At 52.1% G+C, this 27,628-nt stretch overlaps 1 protein-coding gene and 1 long non-coding RNA gene across 3 annotated transcripts in view; one reads left to right on the top strand and one right to left on the bottom strand.

Moving 5' to 3' along the window:
* The window catches only part of LOC132222560 (uncharacterized), a 177,927-nt gene that overhangs the window by 52,850 nt on the left and 97,449 nt on the right, over positions 1 to 27,628 (top strand). The gene's annotated exons all lie outside the window — the stretch shown is intronic.
* MAP3K21 (mitogen-activated protein kinase kinase kinase 21) lies at positions 1,282 to 27,443 on the bottom strand. 2 transcript variants are annotated; one of them, XM_059677459.1, is made up of 10 exons: positions 26,315 to 27,443; positions 14,878 to 15,058; positions 13,822 to 13,970; positions 12,047 to 12,222; positions 8,285 to 8,525; positions 6,012 to 6,134; positions 5,176 to 5,326; positions 3,973 to 4,070; positions 2,324 to 3,064; positions 1,282 to 1,761 (listed from the first exon to the last, which is right to left on the bottom strand). In XM_059677459.1, the coding sequence occupies exons 1-10, from the start codon at positions 27,132 to 27,134 to the stop codon at positions 1,346 to 1,348; spliced, it is 3,096 nt and encodes a 1,031-aa protein (XP_059533442.1). In that variant the 5' UTR covers positions 27,135 to 27,443; the 3' UTR covers positions 1,282 to 1,345. The 2 variants fall into 2 exon arrangements, with proteins under 2 accessions (XP_059533442.1, XP_059533443.1); XM_059677460.1 differs by having other exon boundaries at positions 1,282 to 1,758.

Here is a 27,628-nt window from a genome sequence, read left to right as displayed (position 1 = left end):
AGGTAACACGGCACAGCGCAAGAAGCACCTGAGATTCTGCTGCGAGAAATCTTACAACACAAGGTTGTTTTCTTCAGGGAAAAATCCAGAATGAAATGAGCTGTGAAAGAGCTACACGGCACTTGAATCCTAACAGTGCTGCTGTTTCCGCACTTGGCAGTGTTTCTCTCCAACTGTATTTGGGGTTATTCAAATAACGACGCACTGAAACAGAGAAAAGTGACATGACGTGACCTGAATGCGTACAACGCAACGATACGCGTGTCCGTTTTTAAAGATTCTGCCACAAAAGGAGAAGGCTTTCTGTTCTGGGGGTGGAACCCCTGGCTACTGGAGCCGGAAGCCCCGCTCTCTACGGGGAGGACCGGGGAGGGAGGTCTCAGGCTCACACATCGCACGGAGCCCCAACGCCAAGGTCTGATCGTGTGCACATCTGCTTTGGCCGTCGAATGGGTAAAATGTGTAAGTTACATTCAGTAGATTCTCCTCCAAGAGAGAAATAGTGCAAAGTTCAGGTGAGAATTGGATGTATTTACCCATTATAACCCTACTGTTGGGTCTAGGGCCCTTACATAGGATTTTGTATCTATTCTGGTTACCATTTTTTTAAAAAAATAGACACCTTTGCCCGGCCGGCGTGGCTCAGTGGTTGAGCATCCACCTAGGAACCAGGAGGTCACGGTTCGATTCCCGGTCAGGGCACATGCCCGGGTTGCAGGCTCCATCCCCAGTGTGGGGCGTGCAGGAGGCAGCCGATCCATGATGCTCTCTCATCATTGATGTTTCTATCTCTCTCTCTCTCCCTCTCTGAAATCAATAAAAATATATTTCTTAAAAAATAGGCACCTTTACTTACTAATAGCACATTCCTCTTCTTGGCTTTTTGTTGCACAAAAGAGAGTTAGAGAGAGAAAGAAAGGTGAGAAGAAAGGAAAGGAAAGGGGAAAAAAAACCAAAGGAGAGGGAGAAAGGGAAGGAGGGAGGGAGGGGACAAGGTGACCCACCACTTCCTGCGCTGTCAGCTCACAGACAGCAGACAGGAGAGCAGCAGGATTAAACGCTGTGCTTCCCTAACTCTCCCCGGCAGAGCTGTGCGTTTGGCGTGGCCACACACTCTCACATTGGAGCGTGTTTCACGTCACTGGGCAGGAATCCAGCGGCAACACCGTCTCCTTAGCCGGTCGGCCTGCAGGGCTCACGTCCATGTCCCTCTCGGACCCATGACCGCTGCAGGCGCGGGGCCGCCGCTCTGCGAGACCCAGCATCACGAAACAACTCAAAGACAGACGCAGTGTTTTAATTGTTCACCTCCCAAGAGAGAGAAATGCTTGCATCACATAAGGCACTAAGACAGGAACTCCTTCTCCAGCTGATAGACGGACGGCCGGCCGCTCCCGCTCTTCACCCGGCACAGGGGCGGCGTGCAGTCCTGGCTCTGGCCCTGCACGTCGGCGTCCAGCAAGGAGGGCCCGAGCGACCTAGTTCTGTCCCGGGCTGCGAGGGGACAGCCAGGGGTCGGTGCCCCGCCGCCCAGGCCAGGGTCGGTCTGCGCGGGCTCAGTCCTCCCCGGGAAGGCCTGGGGGGCGTCCGCGGGGGCTGGGAGGGCGGAGGGGGGAGGCACAGGGGTGAAGGCCTTGTGTTTTCCTGGCGGGGCCTCCAGTGGCAGGGCCTGGAGGGGCAGGTTCCTGTGAGGCCAGGAGGGGTGGGGGGGCCCCCACACCCGCTCGGGGGGCAGTCCTGGAGCTCCCGTGGCAGCAGCTGCTGAGAAAGCAAAGACAGTGCCATCAGGGACCGGGACGTCCGACACAAGCATATCAGACAGCTAACCAGCCCGGCCCGTGTGGCTCAGCGGTTGAGTGTCGACCCAGGAACCAGGAGGTCACGGTTCGATTCCCGGTCAGGGCACAGGCCCGGGTTGCGGGCTCGATCCCCAGTGTGGGGCATGCGGGAGGCAGCCGATCCATGATTCTCGCTCCTCATGGATGTTTCTCTTTCTCTCTCCCTCTCCCTTCCTCTCCGAAATCCATAAGAATATATTTTTAAAAAACAGAAACCTGACCACCAGCCGGGCTCGCGTGGGCTTTCTGATTTAAGGTGCTATTAATGATTACATGTTTAAGTGACTGACGTTTAATTATCCTTTTCCCAGAATCCAGATGATGTGAAAGGAAGGCGTAGGGTAGAATTCGAAGGCCTGTGTGCCTGGAGGAAACACATCTGTGAATGGAGACGCTGGGAAATGCCATCGCTTGTCCGGCGCCCAGATGCGGGGCGACACTCTGCCGCCTACAGTGGTGTCCGTACCTTCCCTCCGAGCGCCTACCTGGGGCCAGAGAGGCGTTGCCATCGGACACCGTCCGCCTGTGACTCGCTGCCCTTCTCTTCGACGAAGCACAGGGAGGCGCGTTCCCACGAGGCGGCTCCGAGGAGGGGGGGCCCAGGTGCCTCCACACCCCGCTCTCGGCCTCGCGTCTGGGTGGGGAGGCGGGCTGGCACCCTCCTGCGGCAGGACAGACACCCGGAGTGGGCACGTCGGGGGCGCGCATGCTGTGCGCACCGCCCTCGAGGGAATCCCCGCCCTCCGCCTGCAGCAGGCACTTGGTGGAGAGGGAAGGCCTGGAGAGAAGACCCAGGGTGCCAGGCGGGGGCAGCGTGGCCGATGCCCGGGGGCGATCGGCGGCCCCGCGGGGCCAGGGTGCCCGCTGCAGGATGCCCTCGCGTTTCTTCCTTTCTTCCCTGGGCCCCGGCTCCTCCGCGGCCGGCGCCCGGGGCAGCTCTCGGATGTCCAGGCCCAGGGCCACGGCCGCCAACAGCGCGGTGCAGCTGTACAGGGCGCCCTCCGTCCTTCTCCTGGGGGGCGGCCTGCTCAGAGTGTGGGTCGGGGTCCCCTGAGGGGTGCCCGCGGCTGAGGCAGCCTCCTCCAAGTTCTCAGTCTCCAGCGGGCTCTCTCGCTGCCCGTCTTTCCCCAGAGGCGGGTCCGCCGGGGCTGGCGCGGAGGGTTTGATCTGCTGTGGTTTTCTGGGCTCTGATCCGTCCGCAGAGGGTCTGGGATCTTCGCAAGCACCTGAGAAAGGCAGAGATGCACCAAGGAGGAGCGTCTTCCAGGGAAAGTCCTTTAAACTACACGCACAATAGCTCTAGCCCGTTTGGCTCAGTGGACAGAGCGTCAGCCTGTGGACCAGAAGGTCCGGGTTCCATTCCGGTCAAGGGCACGTACCTCGGTTGTAGGACCCTGGTCAGGGCACGTGCAGGAGGCAACCAATCGATGTGTTTCTCTCACACCCATGTTTCTCTGTTTTTTTCCCCCCTCCCTCCCACTCTCTCTCTAAAAGATCAATGGAAAAATATATGCCCTCGGGTGCACTGAGCACCTAGTATAGGTAACCAAACCCCAAAGTATCTACCCAGCATCTACACGAAAGAGGGGAGAGGCTGTTGTCAAAGGAAATCCATAGATTAATGGTGAGCCCAATATGTCCTGGGATGCCTCTAGGACAGCGGTTCTCAACCTGTGGGTCGCGACCCCTTTGGGTGTTGAACGACCCTTTCACAGGGGTCGCCTAAGACCATCGGAAAACACATCTATAATTACATATTGTTTTTGTGATTCATCACTATGCTTTAGTTATGTTCAATCTGTAACCACGAAATCGGGGGTCCCCACAACATGAGGAACTGTATTAAAGGGTCGCGGCATGAGGAAGGTTGAGAACCGCTGCTCTAGGAGGCGGAGTTACGGGGATCAAAAGATTCTAAGAAAGAAGTAGGGTGGCTTCTCGGAGGACTCCCTCTGTCTGGACAGGCACAGAGAACCCCACGTAATAAAAGCCTAATATGCTAAGTGTCCGGCCGACCGGTCGGCTGTCCGACCAATCAAAGCGTAATATGCTAATGATATGCTAAGGCTGCTCAACCGCTTCTAGGACACCCAGAAGCAGGGTGTGAAGCAAATTCTGTTTCTGCTGCACGTACCTGGTTGTTCCACAAACAACGATGCCAACGGCATGGTTTTGTGATGTTTTAGGAAGAGGGTTGACCAAGGACTGTTGCCATCCGAGAGAGGTCTTATCCTACGAGAGAAAGACACTTATTTTATTTCCTTCCTTCCTTCCTTCCTTTTTAATCCTCACATGAAGATATTTTTTTCCATTGATTTTTAGAGGGAGTGGAAGGAAGAGGGAGAGACAGAGAGAAACACCGATGTGTGAGAGAGAGACACATCGATCGGTTGCCTCCTGCATGCCACCAACCAGAGCTGGGCCAGGAGCCTGCAACCGAGGTACGTGCCCTTGACCAGGAATCGAACCCAGGACCCTTCAGTCCACAGGCTGATGCTCGACCACTGAGCCAAACCAGCAAGGGCAAGATGTTTATTATTTTGATGTAACAGAAACACATAGCCAATTAGGTGTTGAGGAGCTAACGAAGCACAAATAAAACCTTAAAAATCAGGCAGATAATAAGTCGGAGATTTAGCGACGTAACTTTAAATACTAATGAATGAGTGTGATACACTCATCCTAGAAATGGAAATCATATCCAGATAGCTCTACAGTACCCTAATTTTTAAACTTTTTATCTTAATTTACTTTTAAAATTTATCTTTATTGTTGAAAGTATTACATAGGTCCTCCTTTTCCCCCCCCCTACTGACTGCCTCCATCCCACTCCCACCTCCTCCCCAGGCCTTCACCACACTGCTGTCTGTGTCCATGGGTTAGGTCAGTGGCCGGCAAACCGCGGCTCGCGAGCCACATGCGGCTCTTTGGCCCCTTGAGTGTGGCTCTTCCACAAAATACCAACTTCTGCGCGTGGGCCACGAAGTTTCAATCGCACCGTACGTGCGCGCCCGCACGTGGTATTTTGTGGAAGAGCCACACTCAAGGGGCCAAAGAGCCGCATGTGGCTCGCGAGCCGCGGTTTGCCGACCACGGGGTTAGGTTATGCATCCACACCTGTAAGCTCTATGGTTCATCTCTTCCCTTCCCCCTCGCCCCTTTCCCTCTGAGATTTGTCCGTCTGTTCTATGCTTCGATGTTTCTGGATCTATTTTGTTCATCAGTTTATTTTGTTCATTCGATTCCACAAATAAGTCTAATTTTGTGTTTTTTTACTCTAGAGGGTGCTGCCACTTGTCGCAGTACCCTCCGAAGCCACCAGGTGGCGCACACGCACCTTTCTTTGCAATCAGTTCGTTCTTTCATTTGGATAGAACTGGGTCCCCAGGTACAACCTCTCCTCTTGAAATTCCTTCTCACATCCTCAAACTCTTCCTGTCGGCAGACTGTGCTCCTTCCCCACGTCCTGTTGCTTTCATCCGAAGTCACTGAATAGGGAGCATCACTCATTCATCAAGTAAGAAACTTTAAAGTCAAAAGAATCAAATCATTTGTAAAAAAAAAAAAAAAAACCCAAAAAACTACCTTGCTCAAAACACATAAACAATGAAGAAACATAAAAATAACAAATGATTCCTTTCACTGGTGAGCTTTCTCTAATGAGAAAATTCGCACAAAAGTTGAAATAAGAAGAAAAGGTACAAAATCTAGGCAAAGTAGTAGCAAAGATTGGATTATTTATTTACCTATTTAACATTCTGTGACAGTTAGAATTTCACTGTATTTGGGGGGGAAAATAAGAGCCAAGCCCGGCCGGTGTGGCTCAATGGTCGAGCATCAACCTAGGAACCAGGAGGTCACGGTTCGATTCCCAGTCAGGGCACATGCCGGGGTTGTGGGCTCCATCCCCAGTAGGGGGCGTGTAGGAGGCAGCCGATCCATGATTCTCTCTCATCATGGATGTTTCTCTCTCTCTCTCTGTCCCTCTCTGAAATCAATAAAAGTATACTTTAAAAAAATGTTATCAATGGAAGAAAACTAGATTTAGGAATGTGAGTCTAAATTTTGTTTTCCCAATAGTTGGGACACCTCGTCCATGTCAAATGCTCAGTTACAACCAGTTGAACCAATGACAGAAACAGACACAGGGCCCAGGGGCGGGGCGGCGCTCACGCTGTATGGCCCGGAGCCGCGGGATCACCGTGGGGCTGCTGGGCGGGCTGGACCCGCTGCTGTTCAGACTCCTCCGTTTGTCCAGGTTGGGAGAGGCCTGCACGGTGATTTTGTGCTGGAAATCTGTCAGACGGGAGAGAAAGAACTGAGATTTCCTGGTTTGAAGTTATTTCCGGCACATAGAAATCCGAGCAAAAACTGCCAGAGAGCCCGGCCGGCGGGCTCAGGGGTTGAGCGTCCACCGATGAACCAGGAGGTCACGGTTCGATTCCCGGGTTGCGGGCTCTATCCTCAGTGTGGGGCGTGCAGGAGACAGCCGATCAATGGTTCTCTCTCATCATTGATGTTTCTCTCTCTCTCCCTTCCTCTCTGAAATCAATAAAAGTATATTTTTTTAAAAAAGAATCATTAACAAAAAAGAAAATAAAAGTACTTTGTGGTCACAGCACTTGACAAATGGTAGGTACCATTACCTACCTGTAAGGGAGGGTACGAGTCCCGACAGAGCTGTGCAAAGAACTATGGGAATATATGAAAGAAAGAGCAATAGTAGCAGATGGAAGGGGAGACTGTCTTAGTAAAGTGTAAAAAAAATATATATATATATTTAAAACTCAGACACAAGTAAGGGACATCCTGGGTGTTCTGGCAGTGCCTTGGTCTCTGATTGATTTGCGAGTGACTGGGGTATTGTTACAGCTCAGGAGGGGCAGAGGTTAACGTGGAGAGTTCGTCTGGGGATGATGCAAATAGTTTCTGTCTGGCCAGAAAGACAATCCCAAAGGTTACGGTTTATTGCCATTCCGGGCATTAACCAGGTTGGTATTTAACCCAGCGATCGAACCCTCGCATTCCTTTACTAATGGCCCATAAAGAAGACCTGGTCCCGCTAACTCTATCGAACCAATTGGAACGGGTCCCCTCATTCGCCAGTGAGTTGAGAAAAATCTCGGACACATGTCCGTTTCATATTTGCAGAACCATAGTTTACTTTATTACCTTAAAGAATCACCTAGTATTTGTGGGTTTTTTAAAAAATATATTTTGATTTCAGAGAAGAAGGGAGAGGGAGAGAGGGAAACATCCATGATGAGAGAATCATGGATCAGCTGCCTCCTGCACGCCTCACACTGAGGATGGAGACCACAACCCAGGCATGTGCCCTGACCGGGAATCGAACCGTGACCTCCTGGTTCATAGATCAGAGCTCAACCCCTGAGCCACGCTGGTCGGGCTGTGTGCTATTTTCTATTCTGCTTGGCATCTCCTGACACATGTAATCCCTTCATGTTCCCATCACAATGATTTAAGAACATTTTTAAAAGCTTCCCTGGATTTCCTGGTTCTTTTTTTATACCTAATGCACTTTAAACCCTCAGATGGAAGTAATTAAACTATTTGATATATCTTGTCGAAGGTGCTGGCAGCATCTTCCCTGTCCCAAATGACCATGTGACACTAATGATCCCCAGGAAGCAATAACCCTAACGATGAAATAGTGACAGCTGTCCCGGACTTTCGCCACGCCATGCGGGGTCCGTGCGATCAGCTGCACGGGAATTCTCCTTTGGTTTCACAAGGAGAAAATCCACTAATCCCTACAAGCAAGATTACCGGAGAGTTAAATACTCGCATGCCGCCCTGGCCGGTTTGGTTCAGTGGATAGAGCGTCAGCCTGCAGACTGAAGGGTCCCAGGTTCGATTCCCGGTCAGGGCACAGGCCTGGGTTGCAGGCTCCTCCCCAGTGTGGGGGCGTGCAGGAGGCAGCCGATCCATGATTCTCTCTCATCATGGATGTTTCTATCTCTCTCTCTCTCTCTTCCTTCCTCTCTGAAATCAATACAAACATATTTTAGAAAATAATAAAATAACAGCCCTGGCCGGTTTGGCTCAGTGGATGGAGCGTCCGCCTGCGGACTGAAGGGTCCCAGGTTCGATTCCAGTCAAGGGCAGGTACCTTGGTTGCAGGCACATCCCCAGTGAGGGGTGTGCAGGAGGCAGCTGATCGATGTTTCTAACTCTCTATCCCTCTCCCTTCCTCTCTGTAAAAACTCAATAAAATATATTTTTAAAAATATAATAAAATATATACTCGTGTGCCACGCTCTGGTTCACGCGGCAGCTCGTGGCTGACAGCACGAGGACCACGCACTGCGGAAGCAACGGAAGATGTGCCATGTCTGGGGACCTCCTTCCCTCCCCATGGCTTCCGGGGGCCCCGGCCGCACCACCGAGCCAGCGGCTGGCCCGGGGCGGCCTGCGGACGGGCCCACCTGAGGGCAGGCTGATGCGGTGCCCGTCCTTGAGCTTCAGGCGGCTCCTCCTGAACTTGCCCTTCCTCCGCTTGACCCGGGGCTTCTCCTGGTTGAGCTGGAAGATGAGGATGTTGAGCTCGCGCTCCAGCACGTCGATCTCGCGCTCAGCCAGCTGCTGCTCCCGCCGCTTCAGCAGCTCCTCCTGCGACTTCTGCTGCAGGGCCGCGCGGCTCAGCTCCTCCTCGCGGGACCGCAGCTCCTGGGACAGGGCGACACCGCGACACCGCGTCACGTCACGGCCCGGCAGAGGCCGCCTCTGCAGCCCAGACACCCGGTCACCGCGGGCGCACGGGAAGGCGCCATCGGCGGCCGGCAGCCTGTACGGCCCATCACCAACTGAGAGAGGCATCACAGATATTTTAAAAAATATATATTTTATTGATTTTTTTACAGAGAGGAAGGGAGAGGGATAGAGAGTTAGAAACATCCATGAGAGAGAAGCATCGATCAGCTGCCTCCTGCGCACCCCCTACTGGGGATGTGCCCGCACCCAGGTACATGCCCTTGACCGGAATCGAACCTGGGACACTTCAGTCCGCAGGCCGACGCTCTATCCACCGAGCCACACTGGCCAGGGCCACAGATATTTTAAACTCGATTTCCACACTGCTCTCTCCTTACCTCTTACCCTTCTAACCACCTAACACACCAAATGTCCACGAACACGTAGCACAGATGCGTATGATCCATTCTAAATGAAATCCAAAGAGCCCAGCCGGTGTGGCTCAGTGGTTGAGCGTCGACCTGTGAACCAGGAGGTCACGGTTCGATTCCCAGTCAAGGGCACATGTCCGGGTTGCCGGCTCGATCCCCAGTGTGGGGCGTGCGAGAGGCAGCCGATCCATGATCCTCTCTCATCATCGATGTTTCTCTCTCTCCCTTTCTCTCTGAAATCAATAAAAATGTATTTTTTTTAAAAAATCACTGGGCTAAGACTTCATAAGAGCAAAAAAATAAGGTCAGAGGGAAAGCAGCCAGAACATTCTTCCTTTGAATGAATTTTAAACATTCAGAAGAGAAAGAATTAAAAAAAAAATCGGGGGTATTCGAACCCCTTGCGGTGCTTTGAACTTGAGAAGCACCATCAGCGTCTCCTGGTGGCTGAGGTGACTCAGTAGCCATGTTGGCCGAGTTGCCTGGTTGGCACAGGCCCTTCGAATGGCAAACCCCGACTCAGGGGCAGACGTTAATCATTAACGGTGCCAGGCCTTCAAAGACACCGTGTGCGCCCGGCACACAGAGGCAGACGCACAGAGATCAGCCGCCAGGAATGCAGGGAGGAGCCGGTATCTGCGGAGGCTGCCGTTTACTGAGTAACACGGGCCCGGCCAAGGGACCGGCCATTAATCCCAAGTCGGACGCCTCCCACCCTGAGCAATCAGCGAAGGAGAGAGGGAGATAGCGCACGCACCCGGGCCGCCCTCCAGCCAGAGGACGCCGCTGGAGAGCTCCGAGCAAGAGAGAAAGAAAAGCAAAAAGAAGATGGCACAGGCTTTCACCGTGAACCGAAGACTCGCGGGACGCCATCAAGGCCGTATTTCAGGCGGCACTGCGCTCGTCTCATGAGAACAAGCAAAGGCACAGGATTGGCACAGCTAAAAAGTGAGCTCAGCCCGGCCGGTGTGGCTCAGGGGTGAGCGTCAACCTGGGAACCAGCAATTCCCTGTTCGATTCCCGGTCAGGGCACAGGCCCGGGTTGCGGGCTCCATCCCCAGTGTGGGGCCTGCAGGAGGCGGCCGGTCCATGATTCTCTCTCACCGCTGATGTTTCTCTCTCTCTCTCCCTCTCCCTTCCTCTCTGAAATCAATAAAAAAAATTTTTTTAAAAAGTGGGCGCGAAGGGTAACAAAGGAACTACTACAAAACCTCAGAAGGGAGCAAGGGGGCATCCCCTATAAGCATGCTTCCTGATGTTTACGCCACATGGAAGGAGAATCAACTCACCAGATACACCTCCACGGATACAATGATCATTCATTAAAAGTAATTCAACAACGTAGCTTAAAGTAACCATGATTTATTAACATGACTTCCCAAATTTTAAATTCTGTGATTTCAACTTTCATTTTATCCTCCAAGTCCTCTCCCATTCCCCCACATTTCTCTCTCTTTTTTAAAAAATTTTCGCAATGAAACGTCTAATTTTAGAATTCCTGTAAACAATTTAGAAGTACAAAATAAACAAACCAAAAAAAGACCCCAAAACATCAGTCTTTTCTGTTTCACTTTAAGTCAACCAACTATATTCAAGTTTCCAAGAAACACGGGAATCATATCGCTGATAATAATCCTTCCGAGAACTTGGGATGGAAGGTTACTTCCCAGGATCGCTTGATTCCTGAGGCCCGGGCTGGGGCTGGGGGTGGGGTTGGCGGCTGGAGCCGGCCCCAGGCCACCAAGAGCCACCACTTTCCTGGTTCTAAGGCGAACGCTTAACTCTTACTCAGCATTTTACTAAGAAACAGGCACCTTTGCCTGAGACAGTGTTTGTCCCGGGACCTTTCGGGGTGCAGCGGCCGGAGAACAGAGGAGGTCCTGCGAGCAGTGTCCCCGGCCATTCTGAGTTCCTCCCAGCGCCCTTGACCCTTGTCCTTGGGGCACAGTGTGTCCTCGGTGGACATCACTGCCCCCTCCCGGCCCCCAGTCGCCGGCTCCCTCACTCTCAGTCCTTCAGGCCCCTGGCCTGCGGCACCAGATAAACTCGTGTCCTAGGAGCCTGCGCCTCCCTTATCCGGGCTGGCCTGAGTCATTATTATTAGTATGATTACTTGCTGGTTTAATGGTCCCCCGTCTGCCTTTCCTGCTAGATAACACGTCCGCGCGCTACACTGGTTCACGCTCGGTCATTTTCGCCCGCAGCACTGACCGAAGTGCAAGGTCCAGGACCTGGGAGGTATCCGATAAAGACACGGACGAAGCCTGAGCCAAGTTTCTTCCTGGGCTCCCGATGGGTTTTCTATTCTTATTTTTTAAAATATATTTTATTGATTTTTTTTTTTACAGAGAGGAAGGGAGAGGGATAAAGAGTTGGAAACATCGATGAGAGAGAAACATCGACCAGCTGCCTCCTGCACACCCGCTACTGGGGATGTGCCCGCAACCAAGGTACATACCCTTGGCCTGAATCGAACCTGGGACCTTTCAGTCTGCAGGTCGACGCTCTAGCCACTGAGCCACACCGGTTAGGGCCTGATGTGTTTTTTAACAGGTGGGAGAGACCAGCAACCATTCTTCTCATTATTCCGGCTACTGTGGAGTTGAGTTTTTGGATGCCATCGGAATGATTAAATTTTTAATTTTATTTTTTAACTTCATCTGAGGAGACTAGTATTTTCAATGGATTTTTTTAGAGAGTGTGAAAGAGAGAGGGAAAGACAGAGAGAAATATTGATCAGCTGCCTCCTGCATGTGCCCAACCACAGCCCGAGCTGGGGAGGAGCCCGCAAGCAAGGTAGGAGCCCGTGACCGGAATTGAACCTGGGACCCTTCGGTCCGCAGGCCGGCGCTCTATCCACTGAGCTACACCGGCCGGGCCTACTTTTTTCTTTGCCGATCACACATTTCTAATACAGCTCTGTTTTGTTTGAACTAGAAAGCAGGAATCAATAAATACTAATGTCTGGGAACATTTTAGAAGAATGCCCGCGACGGCTCGTGACTCCTGTCCTCCCATCAGCTTCATACGTGTGCGTGTGTCAGGCGGCTCAGTGCATGTTCTCACCTTCTCCTTTGTTCGCAGCTCATCGAACATATGCTGGATCTCCAGCTTCCAGTCGTCCTGCATGGAATGAAAGGACTCCTGGGGCATCTCCGTCATGACCGCCCCTTCGATGGCGGTCAGCTGCTCGAGAATTAAGGCGAAGGACGGGCGGATGTGAGGGTCTTGTTGCCAGCATTCTACAACAAACAAGGATCTCATCAAAACCGTCCCTCCGCATAGTTCAGATGGTCAGCCCCCGCGGACAGTATTTGTTGGAGGTTTTTTTTAAGTCCGTTCATGATTTTTTTTTTAAAGGTCGTTCTTTTTTAAAAGAATATATATTTGTATTGATTTCGGAGGCGAAGGGAGAGGGAGAGAGGGATAGAAACATCAATGATGAGAGAGAATCATGGATCAGCCGCCTCCGGCACGCCCCCTACTGGGAATCGAGCCCGCAATCCGGGCATGTACCCTTGACAGGAATCGAACCCGGGACCCTTCAGTCCACAGTCCGAAGCTCTATCCATTGAGTGACACCAGCTAGGGCAAGCCTATTCATGATGTTGAACATTTTATTTTAGTGTCCATGCCAGTGGCATGCATAATAATGACTACCAGATAAGGCTCGTGTTGTCTATCTTATATAACATTACGATGTGGACATGTGTACTGATGCCCAGCCATGAAGCTGCCCTGGCCAGATGGCTTACTGACAGAGAGTTCTATAACTCAGCTCAAGAAAACCAAAGCCTCTAACACAGCGGTTCTCAACCTGTGGGTCGAGACCCGTTTGGGGGTCAAACGACCCTTTCACAGGGGTCGCCTAAGACCATCGGAAAACACATCTATAATTACATATTGTTTTTGTGACTCATCACTGTGCTTTCATGATGTTCAATTTGTAACCATGACATTGGGAGTCCCCACAACATGAGGAACTGTATGAAAGGGTCGCGGCATGAGGAAGGTTGAGAAAGAACCACTGCTCTAAAACATTATAATCGCAAGAAAGGTTCTAAGAGATATCCTAATAATTAAGCAAAAGAACTTGCCGCTTACAAAAAGAGTCAGTGAATTTTTAAGAGAGAAGCCCCGAAGATATCAGGTCATGGAAAACCACACCAGCTAAGACTGTGAAACGCTTTTGACCGTTAGGTTAGATTTAAAATAGCAGGTTCGGGGACAACTCCACACTGTCTGTGAATTCCACGAGTGCTCTTGATGAAAACTTTATCACCGTTCAGTTGAATTCTGTACCTCAGTGAGTCACCGATAAAAACGGGACTGTTCTTACACCACTTACTTCATCAAAAGGTGACCTGACATCTTAGATCAAAGACAAGGTTTCTAACTCTAAGATAGTGTAAGTACTTAAAAGCCCTTGAAAATTAGAACCACAGACATTTCTTGGTGGGAAAAAAATACAGAATGCTTGCCCTCGCCGGTTTGGATCAATGGATAGAGCATTGGCCTATCGATCAAAAGGTCCCGGGTTCGATTCCGGTCAAGGGCACACACCTCGCTTGTAGGCTCCTCCCCAGCCTGGGCCCTGGTCAGGGCATGTGCAGGAGGCAACCCATCGATGTGTCTCTCTTACATCAATATTTCTCTCTGTCTTTTCCTCTCCCTTCCACTCTCCCTAAAAATCAATGGGAAAATATCCACAGGTGAGGATTAAAAAACAAACATACGTATATATACAGATAAATTTTAAAAAAATAAAAAAATATATATATGCTGTAACGAAGGACTCCCCTTGCCCCCACAGACCCCCAGAGACAGCGGTGCCCACGTACCTTTCATGAGCTTGGCGAAAGGCTCGGGGCAGGTGGACGGAATGGGCAGGGTGAGCTTGTTGACCGCCACCCCGTAGGCCACGGCGAGACCGTCGATGCCGCGGTAGGGGACCTCCCCCGTGAGCAGCTCCCACAGCAGCACTCCGTAGCTGGAAAGCAAGGTTACCACCAAGGTCACTGGGACACAGCTGGGGGACAGAGGTATCCGCACCCGCCTCCAGCGGTCCCAGGGACCGGCTCTTCCTAGAAAGCCACGGCCCTCATCCCAGGTGAGAGGCTAACGTCCCAAACACAGGCGTCCCCAGAAAGCAGCGGTGCACCCCAGAAATCAGCGGCGCCTCCAGCACAGGCATTCAGCTGCTTACTGAGCAGGAGGGCTCAGGGGCAGCGATGACTGAACCGGGCGGGGCCAGCCCCACACCCCACGGGGACTAATGTGGCTGTTCTCTTTCTTTTTTGTTTTGCTCTTTTAATATATTTTTACTGATTTCAGAGAGGAAGGGCGAGGGAGAGAGAGATAGACACATCCATGATGAGAGAGAACCATGGATCGGCTGCCTCCTGCACGCCCCACCCTGGGCATCGAGCCCGCCACCCGGGCATGTGCCCTGACCGGGAATCGAACCGTGACCTCCTGGTTCGACGCTCAACCACTGAGCCACGCCGGCTGCCAATTATAACCAGTTTTAATCAAACCTCCCATAGAAGGTTCTCCTATCAAATGGAAGCCAAGACCATTAAAAACCTTAAGGTACCTGCTCCCCTGTGATGATACGATCAAAACTATAAAACCCCATCCCAAAAGGCCTCCACTACCCTTCATGCTCAGAATTGCTGAGTCATGCTCAGAATTGCTAAGTCATGCTCAGAATCGCTGAGTCACGCTCAGAATCACTGAGTCATGCTCTGAATCACTGAGTCATGCTTGGAATCGCTGAGTCATGCTCAGAATCACTGAGTCATGCTCAGAATCGCTGAGGACTTTGGGGCTCATGGAAAGGACAGACGGCGACCCTGTCTGAAAACATCTGCAAAAGCGAAGGGCCTGGTGCTCACCTCCAGATGTCACTTCCCTTGGAGAACAGGGACGACTTAATGACTTCCGGGGCCATCCAGGCGTAGGTGCCCGCCGCGCTCATCTTCGTGGTGCGGTGCCATTCCCGCGCCAGCCCGAAGTCCGTGATCTTCAGCGTCTTATTGCACATGTCATCATGCTCGATCTTCTCCAGGAGCAGAACTGAAAACAAACAGAAACAGCCACAACAAAAAACACAAAGGTCAGATATTTTCGTGATTTTTATCGTCTTCTCCCGTCGCAATGTTCCCCCGGGGGCATGTTCAACACAATCTTCCCTGCGGTGGGGAGGACACACAAGAATGAACTTGCGTTTTAGCTTCCTGACATCACTGATATCATAACCGCTAGGGCAGTGATGGCGAACCTAGGACACGCGTGTCAGAGGTGACACCCAAACTCATTTTTTTGGTTGATTTTTCTTTGTTAAATGGCATTTAAATATATAAAATAAATATCAAAAATATAAGCCTTTGTTTTGCTATGGTTGCAAATATAAAAAAGTTTCTATATGTGACACGGCACCAGAGTTAAGTTAGGGTTTTTCAAAATGCTGGCACGCCGAGCTCAAAAAGTTCGCCATCACTGCGCTAGGGGGGCCTTGGTGCCTGAAGTTACAAGTTTTTGGGAAAAAAATCCACAGACATAGTTCAGCTTAGTACTCTTTCCCCATCCCCCTTTATTTCAGAGAGGGAGAGAGAGAGAGAAAGAGAGAGAGAGCAACATCAATGATGAGAGAGAATCATGGATCGCTGCCTCCTGCACATCCCACACTGAGGATGAAGCCTGAAACACAGGCACATGCCCTGACCAGGAATCGAACCGTGACCTCCTGGTTCACAGGTCAATGCTAACCACTGAGCCACGCCGGCCGGGCGCTCACAGGTATTTGAATCAGGGAACCCCGCTCTGATGCTATCGGTATGCACTGTTAATGATCTGGGCTCGAGAGATAAGGAAACTGAAGCCAGCCACGTGGTCATCTGTCCAAGGTCCCGCAGCTGAGAAGCAGGGACGCTCAGGCAGTCTGACCCCAGGGCTCACGGTCCTAATAGTTTACGTCGCTCAGCCAACGGGGTGCATCAGTTTTCACAAGAGCATCCTCCATCCTCGGAGAGCTCTCTCTAGCCCGGGGCCCATGTCCTCCTTTCTGACTTCCTGTCGTTGGACCAGTATCCCCTGGTCCACACAGAGGCAGCATGACAAAGGGCAGGCTCCCGGGCTTGGGGGTGGGGTGGGGTCTGTACTGCTGTCTCCTCGACGTGTGGGAACCCTGATCGTATGTACATCAGAAGGGAGGGAGGAGGGAATGCATATTATAGCCCCCCCAGGTCTCCCCCAATATCACCCAACACAGTATCTTGTGAGTTCATGTAAGTGCTTAGAACAGTGAAACGGCAGTTAGCATTTCGTAAGGATTACACACACACACACACACACGCACGCACACACGCACACGCACACACACACGCGCACACACACACACTTTTACCAACAGGTCTGGAAGTGGTCTCAGGTTCTCATTTATTTTGTATGGTTCTCTCTTTGTTTTTTACATATATTTTTATTGATTTCAGAGAGGAAGGGAGAGGGAGAGAGAGAGAGAGAAACATCAACGATGAGAGAGAATCATGGGTCGGCTGCCTCCTGCCCACCCCACACTGGGGATCGAGACCGCAACCCGGGCCTGTGCCCTGATCGGGAATCAAACCATGACCTCCCCTGGTTCATAGGTCGACGCTCAAACACTGAGCCACCCCAGCCGGGCTACGGTTCTCTCTTTAAGCCAGAGAGATGTTTGGGTGAGGATTTATCACACGTCGCCAATACTGAGGAAGTGCTATTGTGTTTGATGTTCTCCTACGCAGGAAGGCGTGAGCGTGTTGCTTAACAGAGGGAAGCCCGGGGGAAGCCAAGGCCAAAGACAGGCAGCTCTAAAATAAGTGAAACCTAAACACATAAAACTCATTGCATTTCTAAGTAAAGGTCATGGTACGACGTCCCAGGAGCAGCCCTTGTGCCGATGACTCGGGACGCCTGGCCCTCCCAGGTCCGAAGTTTCCATAGGAGCCGAGCGCTGCCACCCTTGGCACGAACAGGAAACACGTTCGAGTCACACTCTGGATGCCAAGCATCGAGCCCCGTGAAAGGCCCATTGTGTCTCGGAGCCCATTTCCGAGGAGTCCAGCAAAATTCCTGACATTCCTTATCTTTTGGGCAAAGTGACCGAAACCAAAAAAAAAAATAGCCAGGTCTCCCGACAGGTAGCAGAATGGGGCAGCTGGCCAGGTTTCAGCCTCAGGACACGAGGGTGGGTGCCAACTTCCGCTTCCTGCCACTGGCAGGGAGGGCTGCCCACCAGGAGGTGTACCGTGCGGGCCAGGAAATCCAACCTTGTCGGCCCCAGAGACGGGAGGTTCCTGGGAGTGAGCCGGCGAGCAGGGTTCGAGCCCCTGCTCTCCGCAATCGGCCTTCACACCCTTGCACCCGGCCTACCCACTCAACCGTGAGCCACTTGATTTTACCGCCGCCTTTGAAGTTTCGGTTGGGTATTTCCAGAATGAGGGCCTCTAAGGTGTATTTATTATTTTGTGTTTTTTTTTTTTAACAAAAGGCAATTACAATGTCTCCATTCTATTTTCTCGACATTTATGGGATTGCTGTGTCCAAATTCCACTGGACTCTAATGGGATCCTGTCGATTAATCTTTAACCACGAATATATTATCACCAAGAAAAAGTCATAAGGAAAAAAAAAAAACAGGTTGAGAAAAGCGACAAGGGAGGGAGCGCGACATATTTAACAAACGCCCCAGTCTGAGGTGTAAGGTGACTCCGTGGATTTCAACTCGGAACAACCACGTACAGGGAATAAATGCTAACTTCCTAAGTTTATCAAATGGCACCAAATTTTCTTACATTTCTTCTTAAAAATATATTTTTATTGACTTTAGAGAGGAAGGGAGAGGGAGAAACATTCACGATGAGAGAGAATCATGGATCGGCTGCCTCCTGCACGCCCCCTACTGGGGATGGAGCCCGCAACCCTGGCCTGTGCTCTGACCGGGGAATTGAACCGTGACCTCCTGGTTCATAGGTCGACGCTCAACCACCGAACCACGCCAGCCGGGCAACACATAATATTATATTAGTTTCAGATGTACAACATAGCGATCAGACATTTATATAACTTACAAAGTGATCACCCCAATAAGTCTCTACGATGAATGTTATTTCTTGATAACATGTTACTAAAATGAATTGTTGTCTAGAATTTTTTTCAGAGGTAATCCCATTACCATATATACATAAATATCTATCTCTATCTATCTATCTATCTATCTATCTATCTATCTATCTATCTGTGTGTGTGTGTGTGTGTGTATCTGGCCCCTTGACATAAAATTAAACCTCGTAAAATTTAAATTTGAAAGCATGTTCATTCATAGTTTATTATTAACTATGGATAATAATCACCAACTACTGGATTATGTGCAATGAAGCTATTTCCCCAACTGGCAGGTGATCTGGGAATGAAACAGTTACAGTAGCAATTCGGTGCTTGGTGCCTCCTCCTTGACCCTCCACTTATCAAACCTCCCCCCCCCCCCCCCCCCCCAGGTACCAGCAGACCTGCCAAACACGCAGGTGGCCGCATTCCTACAGAGAACAAAGCCCAGGACTGTTTCCTGGTCCTGCTGCCTGGCCCGATCCAGCAAGTCAGCCAAACTGCCAGGACCCTGCCCCCTCCCCCGCCGCTGAATACATAGGTGATCGCACGGCACAGTCTTCTGCAGAAGGACTAATGATCCTGCTCCTAGGTTATAAAGCATCCTAGACAACGTTCAGGTATCAGTGAGTCCACACTCGAAAAATCAGGAAATATTTAAAGCCCTCAAAGTGAGCCCGGCCGGCGAGGCTCAGTGGTTGAGCGTCGATCTAGGAACCAGGAGGTCACGGTTCGATTCCCGGTCAGGACACAGGCCCGGGTTGCGGGCTGGATCCCCAGTGTGGGGTGTGCAGGCGGCAGCCGATCCCTGATTCTCTCTCATCATTGATGTTTCTCTCTCTCTCCCTCTCCTTTCGTCTCTGAAGTCAATAATAAAATACATATATATATATATATATATATATATATATATATAGAATAAAGAAAAAAGGGACACATATGTAATACCCTTTGTAAGACTGTAAGCAATAAAATAAAAAAAACAAAAAAAACAATAAAGTATTTAAATTAAAAAAAAAAAGAATAAAGAACTCAAAGTGTTTCTAAGCAATATATAAAAATGAGTATATTGTCACCAGCTTACATTTAGATTGTCTTACAGTTCATTAAATGTCCTGACATATGCTGGGAGTCAGCAAACTGTGTCTCCTGGGCCAAATCCAGTCCAATGCCTGTTTTGTAAATAAAGTTTTATTGGAACACAGACACACTCATTTGTTTACATACCATCTTTTTAAAAAAAAAAATAGGTATTTTTTAAAAATTTATTTCAGAGAGGAAGGGAGAGGGAGATAGAAACATCCATGATGAGAGAGAATCATGGATCGGCTGCCTCCCGCACGCTCCCGACTGGGGATGGAGCCCGCAACCAGGGCATGTGCCCTGACCAGGCATCGAACCCTGACCTCCTGGTTCACAGATCGACGCTCAGCCACGGAGCCACCGTGGCTGGGCTGGTCATTATTTTCTAACTCTGGTGAGCCAGAGGGAGAAAGTGCCCTGAAGTGAAATCACTAAATAAACAGCTACTGTGAAAACCGGGCCCGGTCATAAATGATAAACAGCTTACGTCAAACCAACGCGTAAGGATTTTATACTGTGTTCCGCCCCACTGCTGATCTAGGCTGGTCCAGTCATACAGCCAATGACCCCATGCTCTGGTCTCTCTTCTTTGTTGATGTTTATCTTTCGCAGATCTGACTGCGTTTCCCCTTAAACCCTCCCTGGCTCACTCTTGCCCTCAGAGAGTGGACACATCTTTGCACGAATCAAGGCCCTCATTGTCCGGCACAGGATCAATGCCTATTTCCTGCCCACAAATCCCCTTGTCTACCTCTCATCCCAGCCACACTCGGCTACTCTCTGTTCCCTAAAAAAGCGACTGCTGTGGCTCAGAGGTTGAGCGTTGACCTAGGAACCAGGAGGTCAGGGTTCGATCCCCGGTGTGGGGCGTGCAGGAGGCAGCCCATCCATGACTCTCTCTCATCACTGATGTTTCTATCTGCCTTCCTCTCTTAAATCTATAAAAATGTATAGATTTAGCCGAAACCGGTTTGGCTCAGTGGATAGAGCATCGGCCTTCGGACTGAAAGGACCCAGGTTCCATTCCGGTCAAGGGCATGTACCTGGGTTGCGGGCACATCCCCAGTAGGAGATGTGCAGGAGGCGGCTGTCAATGTTTCTCTCTCATCGATGTTTCTAACTCTCTATCTCTCTCCCTCTCTGTAAAAAAAATCAATAAAAAAAAATCAATAAAAAAAAAAGTATAGATTAAAAAAAAAACCATGCCAGTATTTACCCAACTGACTTCAAAAGGTTAAGGAAACAAGACACAGATTTCTTTTCTACAGGACTCTGTCGATCTCCAAGAGAGGGACTCAGCAGACGGATCAGAAATCAAGAAATTCCGGTCCAAGGAGGTTATATAACCTCTCAAGGTCACACGGCTCGGAAGTGACGCCGCCAATATTCAAACACGGGGCTGAGTGACTTCCAGTAGCTGTTCTCTTCGGGAAAACCGACGGTCCTTCCAGGAACGGAGCCTTCTGGAAAAGCTCACCGTGTGCCCGCCGCGTGAGGACAGGGCCCACGGACAGCCTTCCGGACTAAGGGAGGCCCCCCTCTCCTCTTGCCTTACTGAGCCGAAAGCTTTGCCGGTGACGGCGGAAATGTCCACTAGAGAGTAAGTTTGGCCCGCCTGGCCTGGCTCAGTGGTTGAGCGCCGACCTAGGAACCAGGAGGTCAGGAGTTTGATTCCCGGTCAGGGCACATGCCTGGGTTGTGAGCTTGATCTCCAGTAGGGGGCGTGCGGGAGGCAGACGATCGATGACACATCAGATGTTTCTATTGCTCCCTCTCCCTTCCTGTCTAAAAAATCAATACAGCCCTGACCGGTTTGGCTCAGTGGATAGAGCGTCGGCCTGCGGACTCAAGGGTCCCAGGTTCGATTCCGGTCAAGGGCATGTACCTTGGTTGCGGGCACATCCCCAATAGGGGGTGTGCAGGAGGCAGCTGATGGATGTTTCTAACTCTCTATCCCTCTCCCTTCCTCTCTGTAAAAAATCAATAAAATATATATTTTTTAAAAAGCCCTTGAGCTGATTCTGTTTCAGAAGCAGATTTGCTCTCTGGGACCCTTGAGGTACCTGGGCTGCTCTGCCCCTGGCCCTGGAACAGGAAGTGGGCACGGGGAGGGGGGGGAGCGGGGGGGACATGGAGCTACACGTCGGAGGGAAAGGGGCAGAGGGAGAAGGGAGACGATGCAGTCTGCTAACTGATCGGAGCTTAATTAATAGCTCCTCCAAGTGGCTCTTAAAAGCTTCAGAAACATTTGCTATAATTTTCTCAAATACTTCCTTTATTTACATTGTATTGAGAAAAGCCAAAAAAATTAGATTCTCTTTGTAGTTTTCTTTTTTAATTTTTATTTATTTTTTAAATATATTTCATTGATTTTTCACAGAGAGGAAGGGAGAGGGATAGAGAGTTAGAAACATCGATGAGAGAGAAACATCGATCAGCTGCCTCCTGCACACCCCCCACTGGGGATGTGCCCGCAGCCAAGATACATGCCCTTGACCGGAATCGAACCTGGGACCCTGTGTCCGCAGACTGACGCTCTATCCACTGAGCCAAACCGGCTAGGGCTGTAATTTTCTTTTTTTAGTGAGAGCTCTAAATTGCATTCCATAATACATATCTATTTAGAGACGGTCGACGCTCTGGTAGAGAATAATATAGACCAGTGGTTCTCAACCTTCTGGCCCTTTAAATACCGTTCCTCATGCTGTGACCCAACCATAACATTATTTTCGTTGCTACTTCATCACTGTCATGTTGCTACTGTTATGAATCGTCATGTAAATATCTGATCTGCAGGATGGTCTTAGGCGACCCCTGCGAAAGGGTCGTTCGGCCGCCAGAGGGGTCGCGACCCACAGGTTGAGAACCGCTGATATAGATACTAGTGATTCCCAGAACGCGAACATACGCAGGATAAAAACTGCTTAATCACGGAAAGAGAAATGATACAAGCAAGCGGCTACCGAAACGTGTGGCTCCGCGCCTCATGGAATGTCTACTTTCTGCTTTTTGGAGAGAAGACGGAACCCATGCGGCAATATGTAAAAAGAATAACCATAAGGAACCACAGCCAGGCCATGCCGTCTCCTCTCCACCCTGAATTGTGCCAACATAAATACAACACATCGGCGGCATCCTAATCACTCCAACCATCAGCGGATGCCATAGTGTGCGATTTCACCTTCCTCTTCCCGGGGAGCTTTCTGGAAACCACTGCCACGGCTGCCTGGCTCGGCCACGCCAACGCCTGCTCCGGCCGGGACCACCTCGGCGGCCTTCGATGTCTGCTCTGGTCTGGGCAACCTCGACGGCCTCCACTCAGGCCACTTCCCAGTCTGTCCTCCAGAGCAGCCAGAGTAATCACGTCAACACAGAAATCAGATCCCAGGCTCCCGCTCCTCCTCCTCCTCCTCCTCCTCCTCCTCCCCCTCCTCCTCTGTACACAGGCTCCCGCCCTGGACCAGCTCTCAGGTGGACAGCCCACCATGCTGACCTGGCCCACGCTCTCCACTCCCACCTCGACTCCACCCTCTCCCAGGCTCAGCCCCCTCTGCCTGGATCTCAGCTTGACGCATGCCTCCTCCTGGTCCAGTGGTCGGCAAACTGCGGCTCGCGAGCCACATGCGGCTCTTTGGCCCCTTGAGTGTGGCCACAAAGTTTCAATCACACTGTACGTGCACGCCCGCACGTGGTATTTTGTGGAAGAGCCACACTCAAGGGGCCGCAGTTTGCCGACCACGGGTCCGTGTCTCCATTTGTGTGACATTTTCAGAGTCGTTTCCCTTGAGTTCCATCCTGCACCCATCACTCTGCCCCTCACCACCCTCTATTCTCTATTTTTTTTCCAAATTTTTTTTATTTTTATTGATTTCAGAGAGGAAGAGAGAGAGGGGGAGAGAGAAATATCAATGATGAGAGAATCATTGATTGGCTGTCTCTTGCACACCCCCTACTGGGGACTGAGCCCGCAACTGGGTATGTGCCCCGACCTGGAATTGAACCCTGACCTCCAGGTTCATAGGTTGATGCTCAACCACTGAGTCACGCCGGCCCGGCACGGCCCAGCATATTTTAACGACATAAATGATGCTTAACACTTGCTAATTGGGCTCAATGTGCAATCTCTCTCTCTCTGTTAGAAAAGGGACAGAAGGGCTTGTACCGTCACAATATCTGGGCTATTGTTTCAACATAAATGTGGTCTCAAGCGAGAGGAGACCACCGAAAAGGACCGAGGAGAAAAGAGGAAAGAGAACATCTGTCAAGAGCCGCATCTCCCTCCGACAAATCTAAACATTTGTTTTAAGCAACGGCTTCCACTCACTTGGTTCCAAGGAGTCTTACACTGACTCTTCGTTACCCGAGTGGACTACAGGGTGAAAAAGAAAAAAAATTCAATATTGGTTTTCAAAACCTTGTTGACACTCTCATGAACTCCCTCCCACCATGAGCAAACAACCAATAAAGTCAAACAAAACATTCTGTAATAGAACAAGAAGTGACGGCCGCCCCGCACACAAGAAAGCACCGAAGTATCCGTACTGATTCCTCGACCAAGTAACATCAGTGTCCCCACAGCGTAAGCCAGGTCGCAGGCGCTGTGATTTGCACGTCCGAGGCCCTATTCAAAATGTCCGCGTCGCAGTCATTCAGGAGCTATAATAATGGCCACATTGTACCAAACGTTTGGCCTGGCGAGTGGCCGAGCCACGCAGGCCTTCTTAAAAGTGCAGAAATTTAACACACAGGCAACCCTGCCGGACAATTCTAGAAATGAAAATGCTCCGGGAAGTCTGGCGATTCATTTTGACGGCAAAAAAAGACTTTCAGAAAGGAAGCTGCAGCATATAATCACCTTCAAATGACATCACACCGACCACGGACCCAGAAGGAGATGGCTCCCCTGTTCAAGTTGTTCCACGGTCCATAAAAATTATTTCACCGCAGTTATTATTCCATGGGGTCATGTTATTTCTTTTTACTATTTAATAGTATTAGTTCTTTAAACGTTTTTCATTTAGCCCCAGCCGGTGTGGCTCAGTGGTTGAGCAGCGGCTTATGACCCAGGAGGTCAGGGCACATGCCCAGGTTGCGGGCTCCATCCCCAGTGCAGGGCGTGCTGGAGGCAGCGGATCCATGATTCTCGCTCATCACTGATGTTTCTCTCTCTCTCTCTCTCTCTCTCTCTCTCTCTCTCCCTCTCCCTTCCTCTCTGAAATCAATAAAAACATATTTTAAAAATAAACAACAACAACAAAAATATGTACGGTGTCTACTATATACGGGCCAAAGGAAAGTAATTCTAGCGCCCTTCATGCGACCTCTGTCATTTTCTGATACAGACAACCACCAGGGCCACTTTTCTCTGCCCTATTCTGTTAGACTTTGCTCTCGTCACTTAAGCCATCTAAACTACAAGATGGGGGGTGAGTGGGAGTCATAAAATAAAACCTAAGAGAAATAATTATTCGGTGCTTACATGTAGCCACCCACCCTGGAATTACGTATAACTCCCATCACCCAAATGCCAAGTAGTCCTTTTCAAGGAAATTGCAGGGCTGAAGGATTTTGAGTGGGGAAAATATCTACACACACATACAACACGTGTGTTGTCTCTCCTTGCCCCTCTTCCTTCCGCAACTTGGAGGAGGACAGCGTTTCCAGTCGAGTTAGCGCCTGTCCTAGCAGGTTTTACGAGGTTGGGACGCACGCAGCCGTGGCCGGCCAATGCCAGTTCTGACTGTATCTTCTAATCTGTTCTAAGATTTCATCTCATCCTAAGAATATTGAGTAATTTCCCATCTTGAAGAACCAACTGAAGACAGCAACTCTATTCGCTTTTTTTTTTTTTTTTTTTTTTTTTGGTAATCCTCACCTGAGGATATTTTTCCACTGAATTTGAGAGAGAGTGGAAGGGAAGGGTAAGGACAGACAGAGAAGCATCGATGTTAGATGGACACACGGATTGGCTGCCTTCCGCATGCACCCCAACCAGGGCCAGGGATCAAGCTTGCAACCAAGGCATGTGCCCTTGACCGGAATCGAACCTGGGACCCTTCAGTCCGCAGGCCGACGCTCTATCCACTGAGACCCACCGGCGAGAGCTATTAGCTCTTCTAGATGGTGAAATAGAATCGAATTTGTGTTCAGTTCAACTGCCAGTTCTTCATGGACATCGGGAAACCGGACCGAGATTTAGAAAGAAAATCATACAGGCCAAGTCTTCAGCAAGTCGAGCCGCTGCGCAAGGACAACGAACTCGCCCGTCATCAACCCACACACGCACCGTGCACCGTGGGGCAAACTGGTGTTTCTTGTCCTAAGACTATTCCCGGACACGCAGAGACCCAAGCAGTAAGAAAACCACACTTCACGTGCAGAGGCGGCCGAGGCAAACCTGGAAACTTCAGAGGCCAGAAGGCATTTCACATGGGAGAAGAGCCATCGCAATGCCCAGTTGGGAAACTGAGGGAAGAGGCAGTTCCATGAAGGCCTCTGGGCCAGACGGAGGGCCAAGGTTCCGCATGATTCCAGGAAGGCCTCGGATTGCAAAGTTCTGCCCAAATGAACGAACCACCCTTGTACTTAAAGGCCAAACAGCACCATGAAGTTTCTAGAAGATGCTGATATGGTACACGTGATAAGTGTGCAAGCAAGTCTCACCCGCATTTTTATTATTGATTTTAGAGAGGAAGGGAGAGGGAGAGAGAGATAGAAACATCAATGATAAGAGAGAATCATGGATCGGCTGCCTCCTGCACACCCCACACTGGGGATCCAGCCTGCAACCCCAGGCATGTGCCCTGACTGGGAATTGAACTGTGACCTCCTGGTTCATAGGTGGATGCTCAACCACTGAGCCACGCCGGCCGGGCTGGTGCGCATTTTGAAAAAGGCACCCAAAGCAGGTCACCTAAGGTCTACCTGGAAGCCCTGCCCAGGAGGTACTGCGGGCAGCCACGCTTCGCCTCTCCTCGCTCCCCCCGCCCCCTCCACCTGGCACTGGGCCGGGGGAGGCCCGCCCAGCTCGGGCACTGGGGTGGGCCGCGCGGGGCATGGCCTCTGTACCCAGTCCTCCCCCCACCCCCAAACCGCCCAGTCACTCACTGTTGCTGGACTTGAGGTCCCGGTGCAGGATGGGCACCACGGCCTCCTCGTGCAGGTAGAGCATCCCGCGCGCGATCTGCACCGCCCAGTTGACCAGCACGTGCGGGGGGATGCGGCGCGCGCGGCGCGGGCCGGGGGCGCGCGGCTCCGGGGCGGCGTTGGCGGCGGCCAGCGCGCGGTTGAGCGCCCCGCCGCGGGCGAACTCGAGCACCAGGCAGAGGTGCGGCTGCCGCAGGCACACGCCGCGCAGCTCGATGATGTTGGGGTGCCGCAGCCGGGCGAACAGCCGCGCCTCGCGCCGCACGCTCTCGGCCGCCGCCGCCGCGTCCTGCTCGGGGTCGCGGCGCGCCGCCTTGACCGCCACCTCCTGGCCCTGCCAGGTGGCCCGGTACACCTGCCCGAAGCCGCCCGCGCCGATCAGCTCCTTCAGCTCCAGCCGCTCGAAGTCGACGTGCACGGGCGAGCCGGGCCGCGGCGGCGGCGGGAGGGCGGGCGGGGGCGCGGGCAGCGCGGCCGGGGCGCACGGCGCCACGTAGTTGGCGGGGAAGATGCCCAGGCGCCGCTGCACCTGGCCGGCCCACCAGCCCTCGTCGCCCGACACGGCGGCGTCCTGGGACAGCACCTCCACCAGCTGCCCGCGCCGCAGGCTCAGCTCGTCCTCGCCGCGCGCCTCGTAGTCGTACAGCGCGGCCCACAGCCCCGTGCCCGCCGGGGCCGAGCCGCCCGAGGAGGCGGACGACGACGACGCGGAGCCGGCCGGGGCGCCGCGGTCCGGGGATCCCGGCCGGTCGGCCACGCCCTCGGCGCCCGGCAAGGCCATCGGGGGCGGCCGCGAGGGCGCGGGCGGCGGGCTCAGCCTCCGGGGCGGCCGCGGGCGCGCATCGTCCGGCGGGGTGGCCGCCGCGCCCCGGGAAGACAGGGAGCAGGGATCGGGACTCGGGGGCGGCAGGGGATCGCGGGCCCACGCGGGGACCCCGGCCTCAGCCACCGCTCCTCGTCGGCCGCCTCTGCTGCCGCAGCGGTCCCCGCGCCCGCGGGCGCCGTCGCTCCATGGTGGCGCTGGGCCTGCGGCGGGCCTGCCGCTCCCTCGCCCTGGCCGCCGCCTGCGCCCGCCCCTCAGGACCCGCCCCCTCTCCTGCCGGACCCGCCCGCAGCACCGGGCCGGTCACACCCCCTCCGGGACCGCCCCCAGCGCCGGGGCCGCCACGCCCACCCCGGGCGCGGGAGCCACGCCACCGGAGGTGCAGTACCAGCTCGGGACTCCGGTGCGCGCGCCCACGTGGCCAGGAGGCGGAGCCCGCCGAAGGCACCGAA

The sequence above is a fragment of the Myotis daubentonii genome, chromosome 20, assembly GCF_963259705.1.
Source record: "Myotis daubentonii chromosome 20, mMyoDau2.1, whole genome shotgun sequence".
NCBI classification, from domain to species: Eukaryota; Metazoa; Chordata; class Mammalia; order Chiroptera; family Vespertilionidae; genus Myotis; species Myotis daubentonii.
Note: the sequence above shows the minus strand (reverse complement) of the source record. Positions and strands in the feature narration are given on the sequence as shown.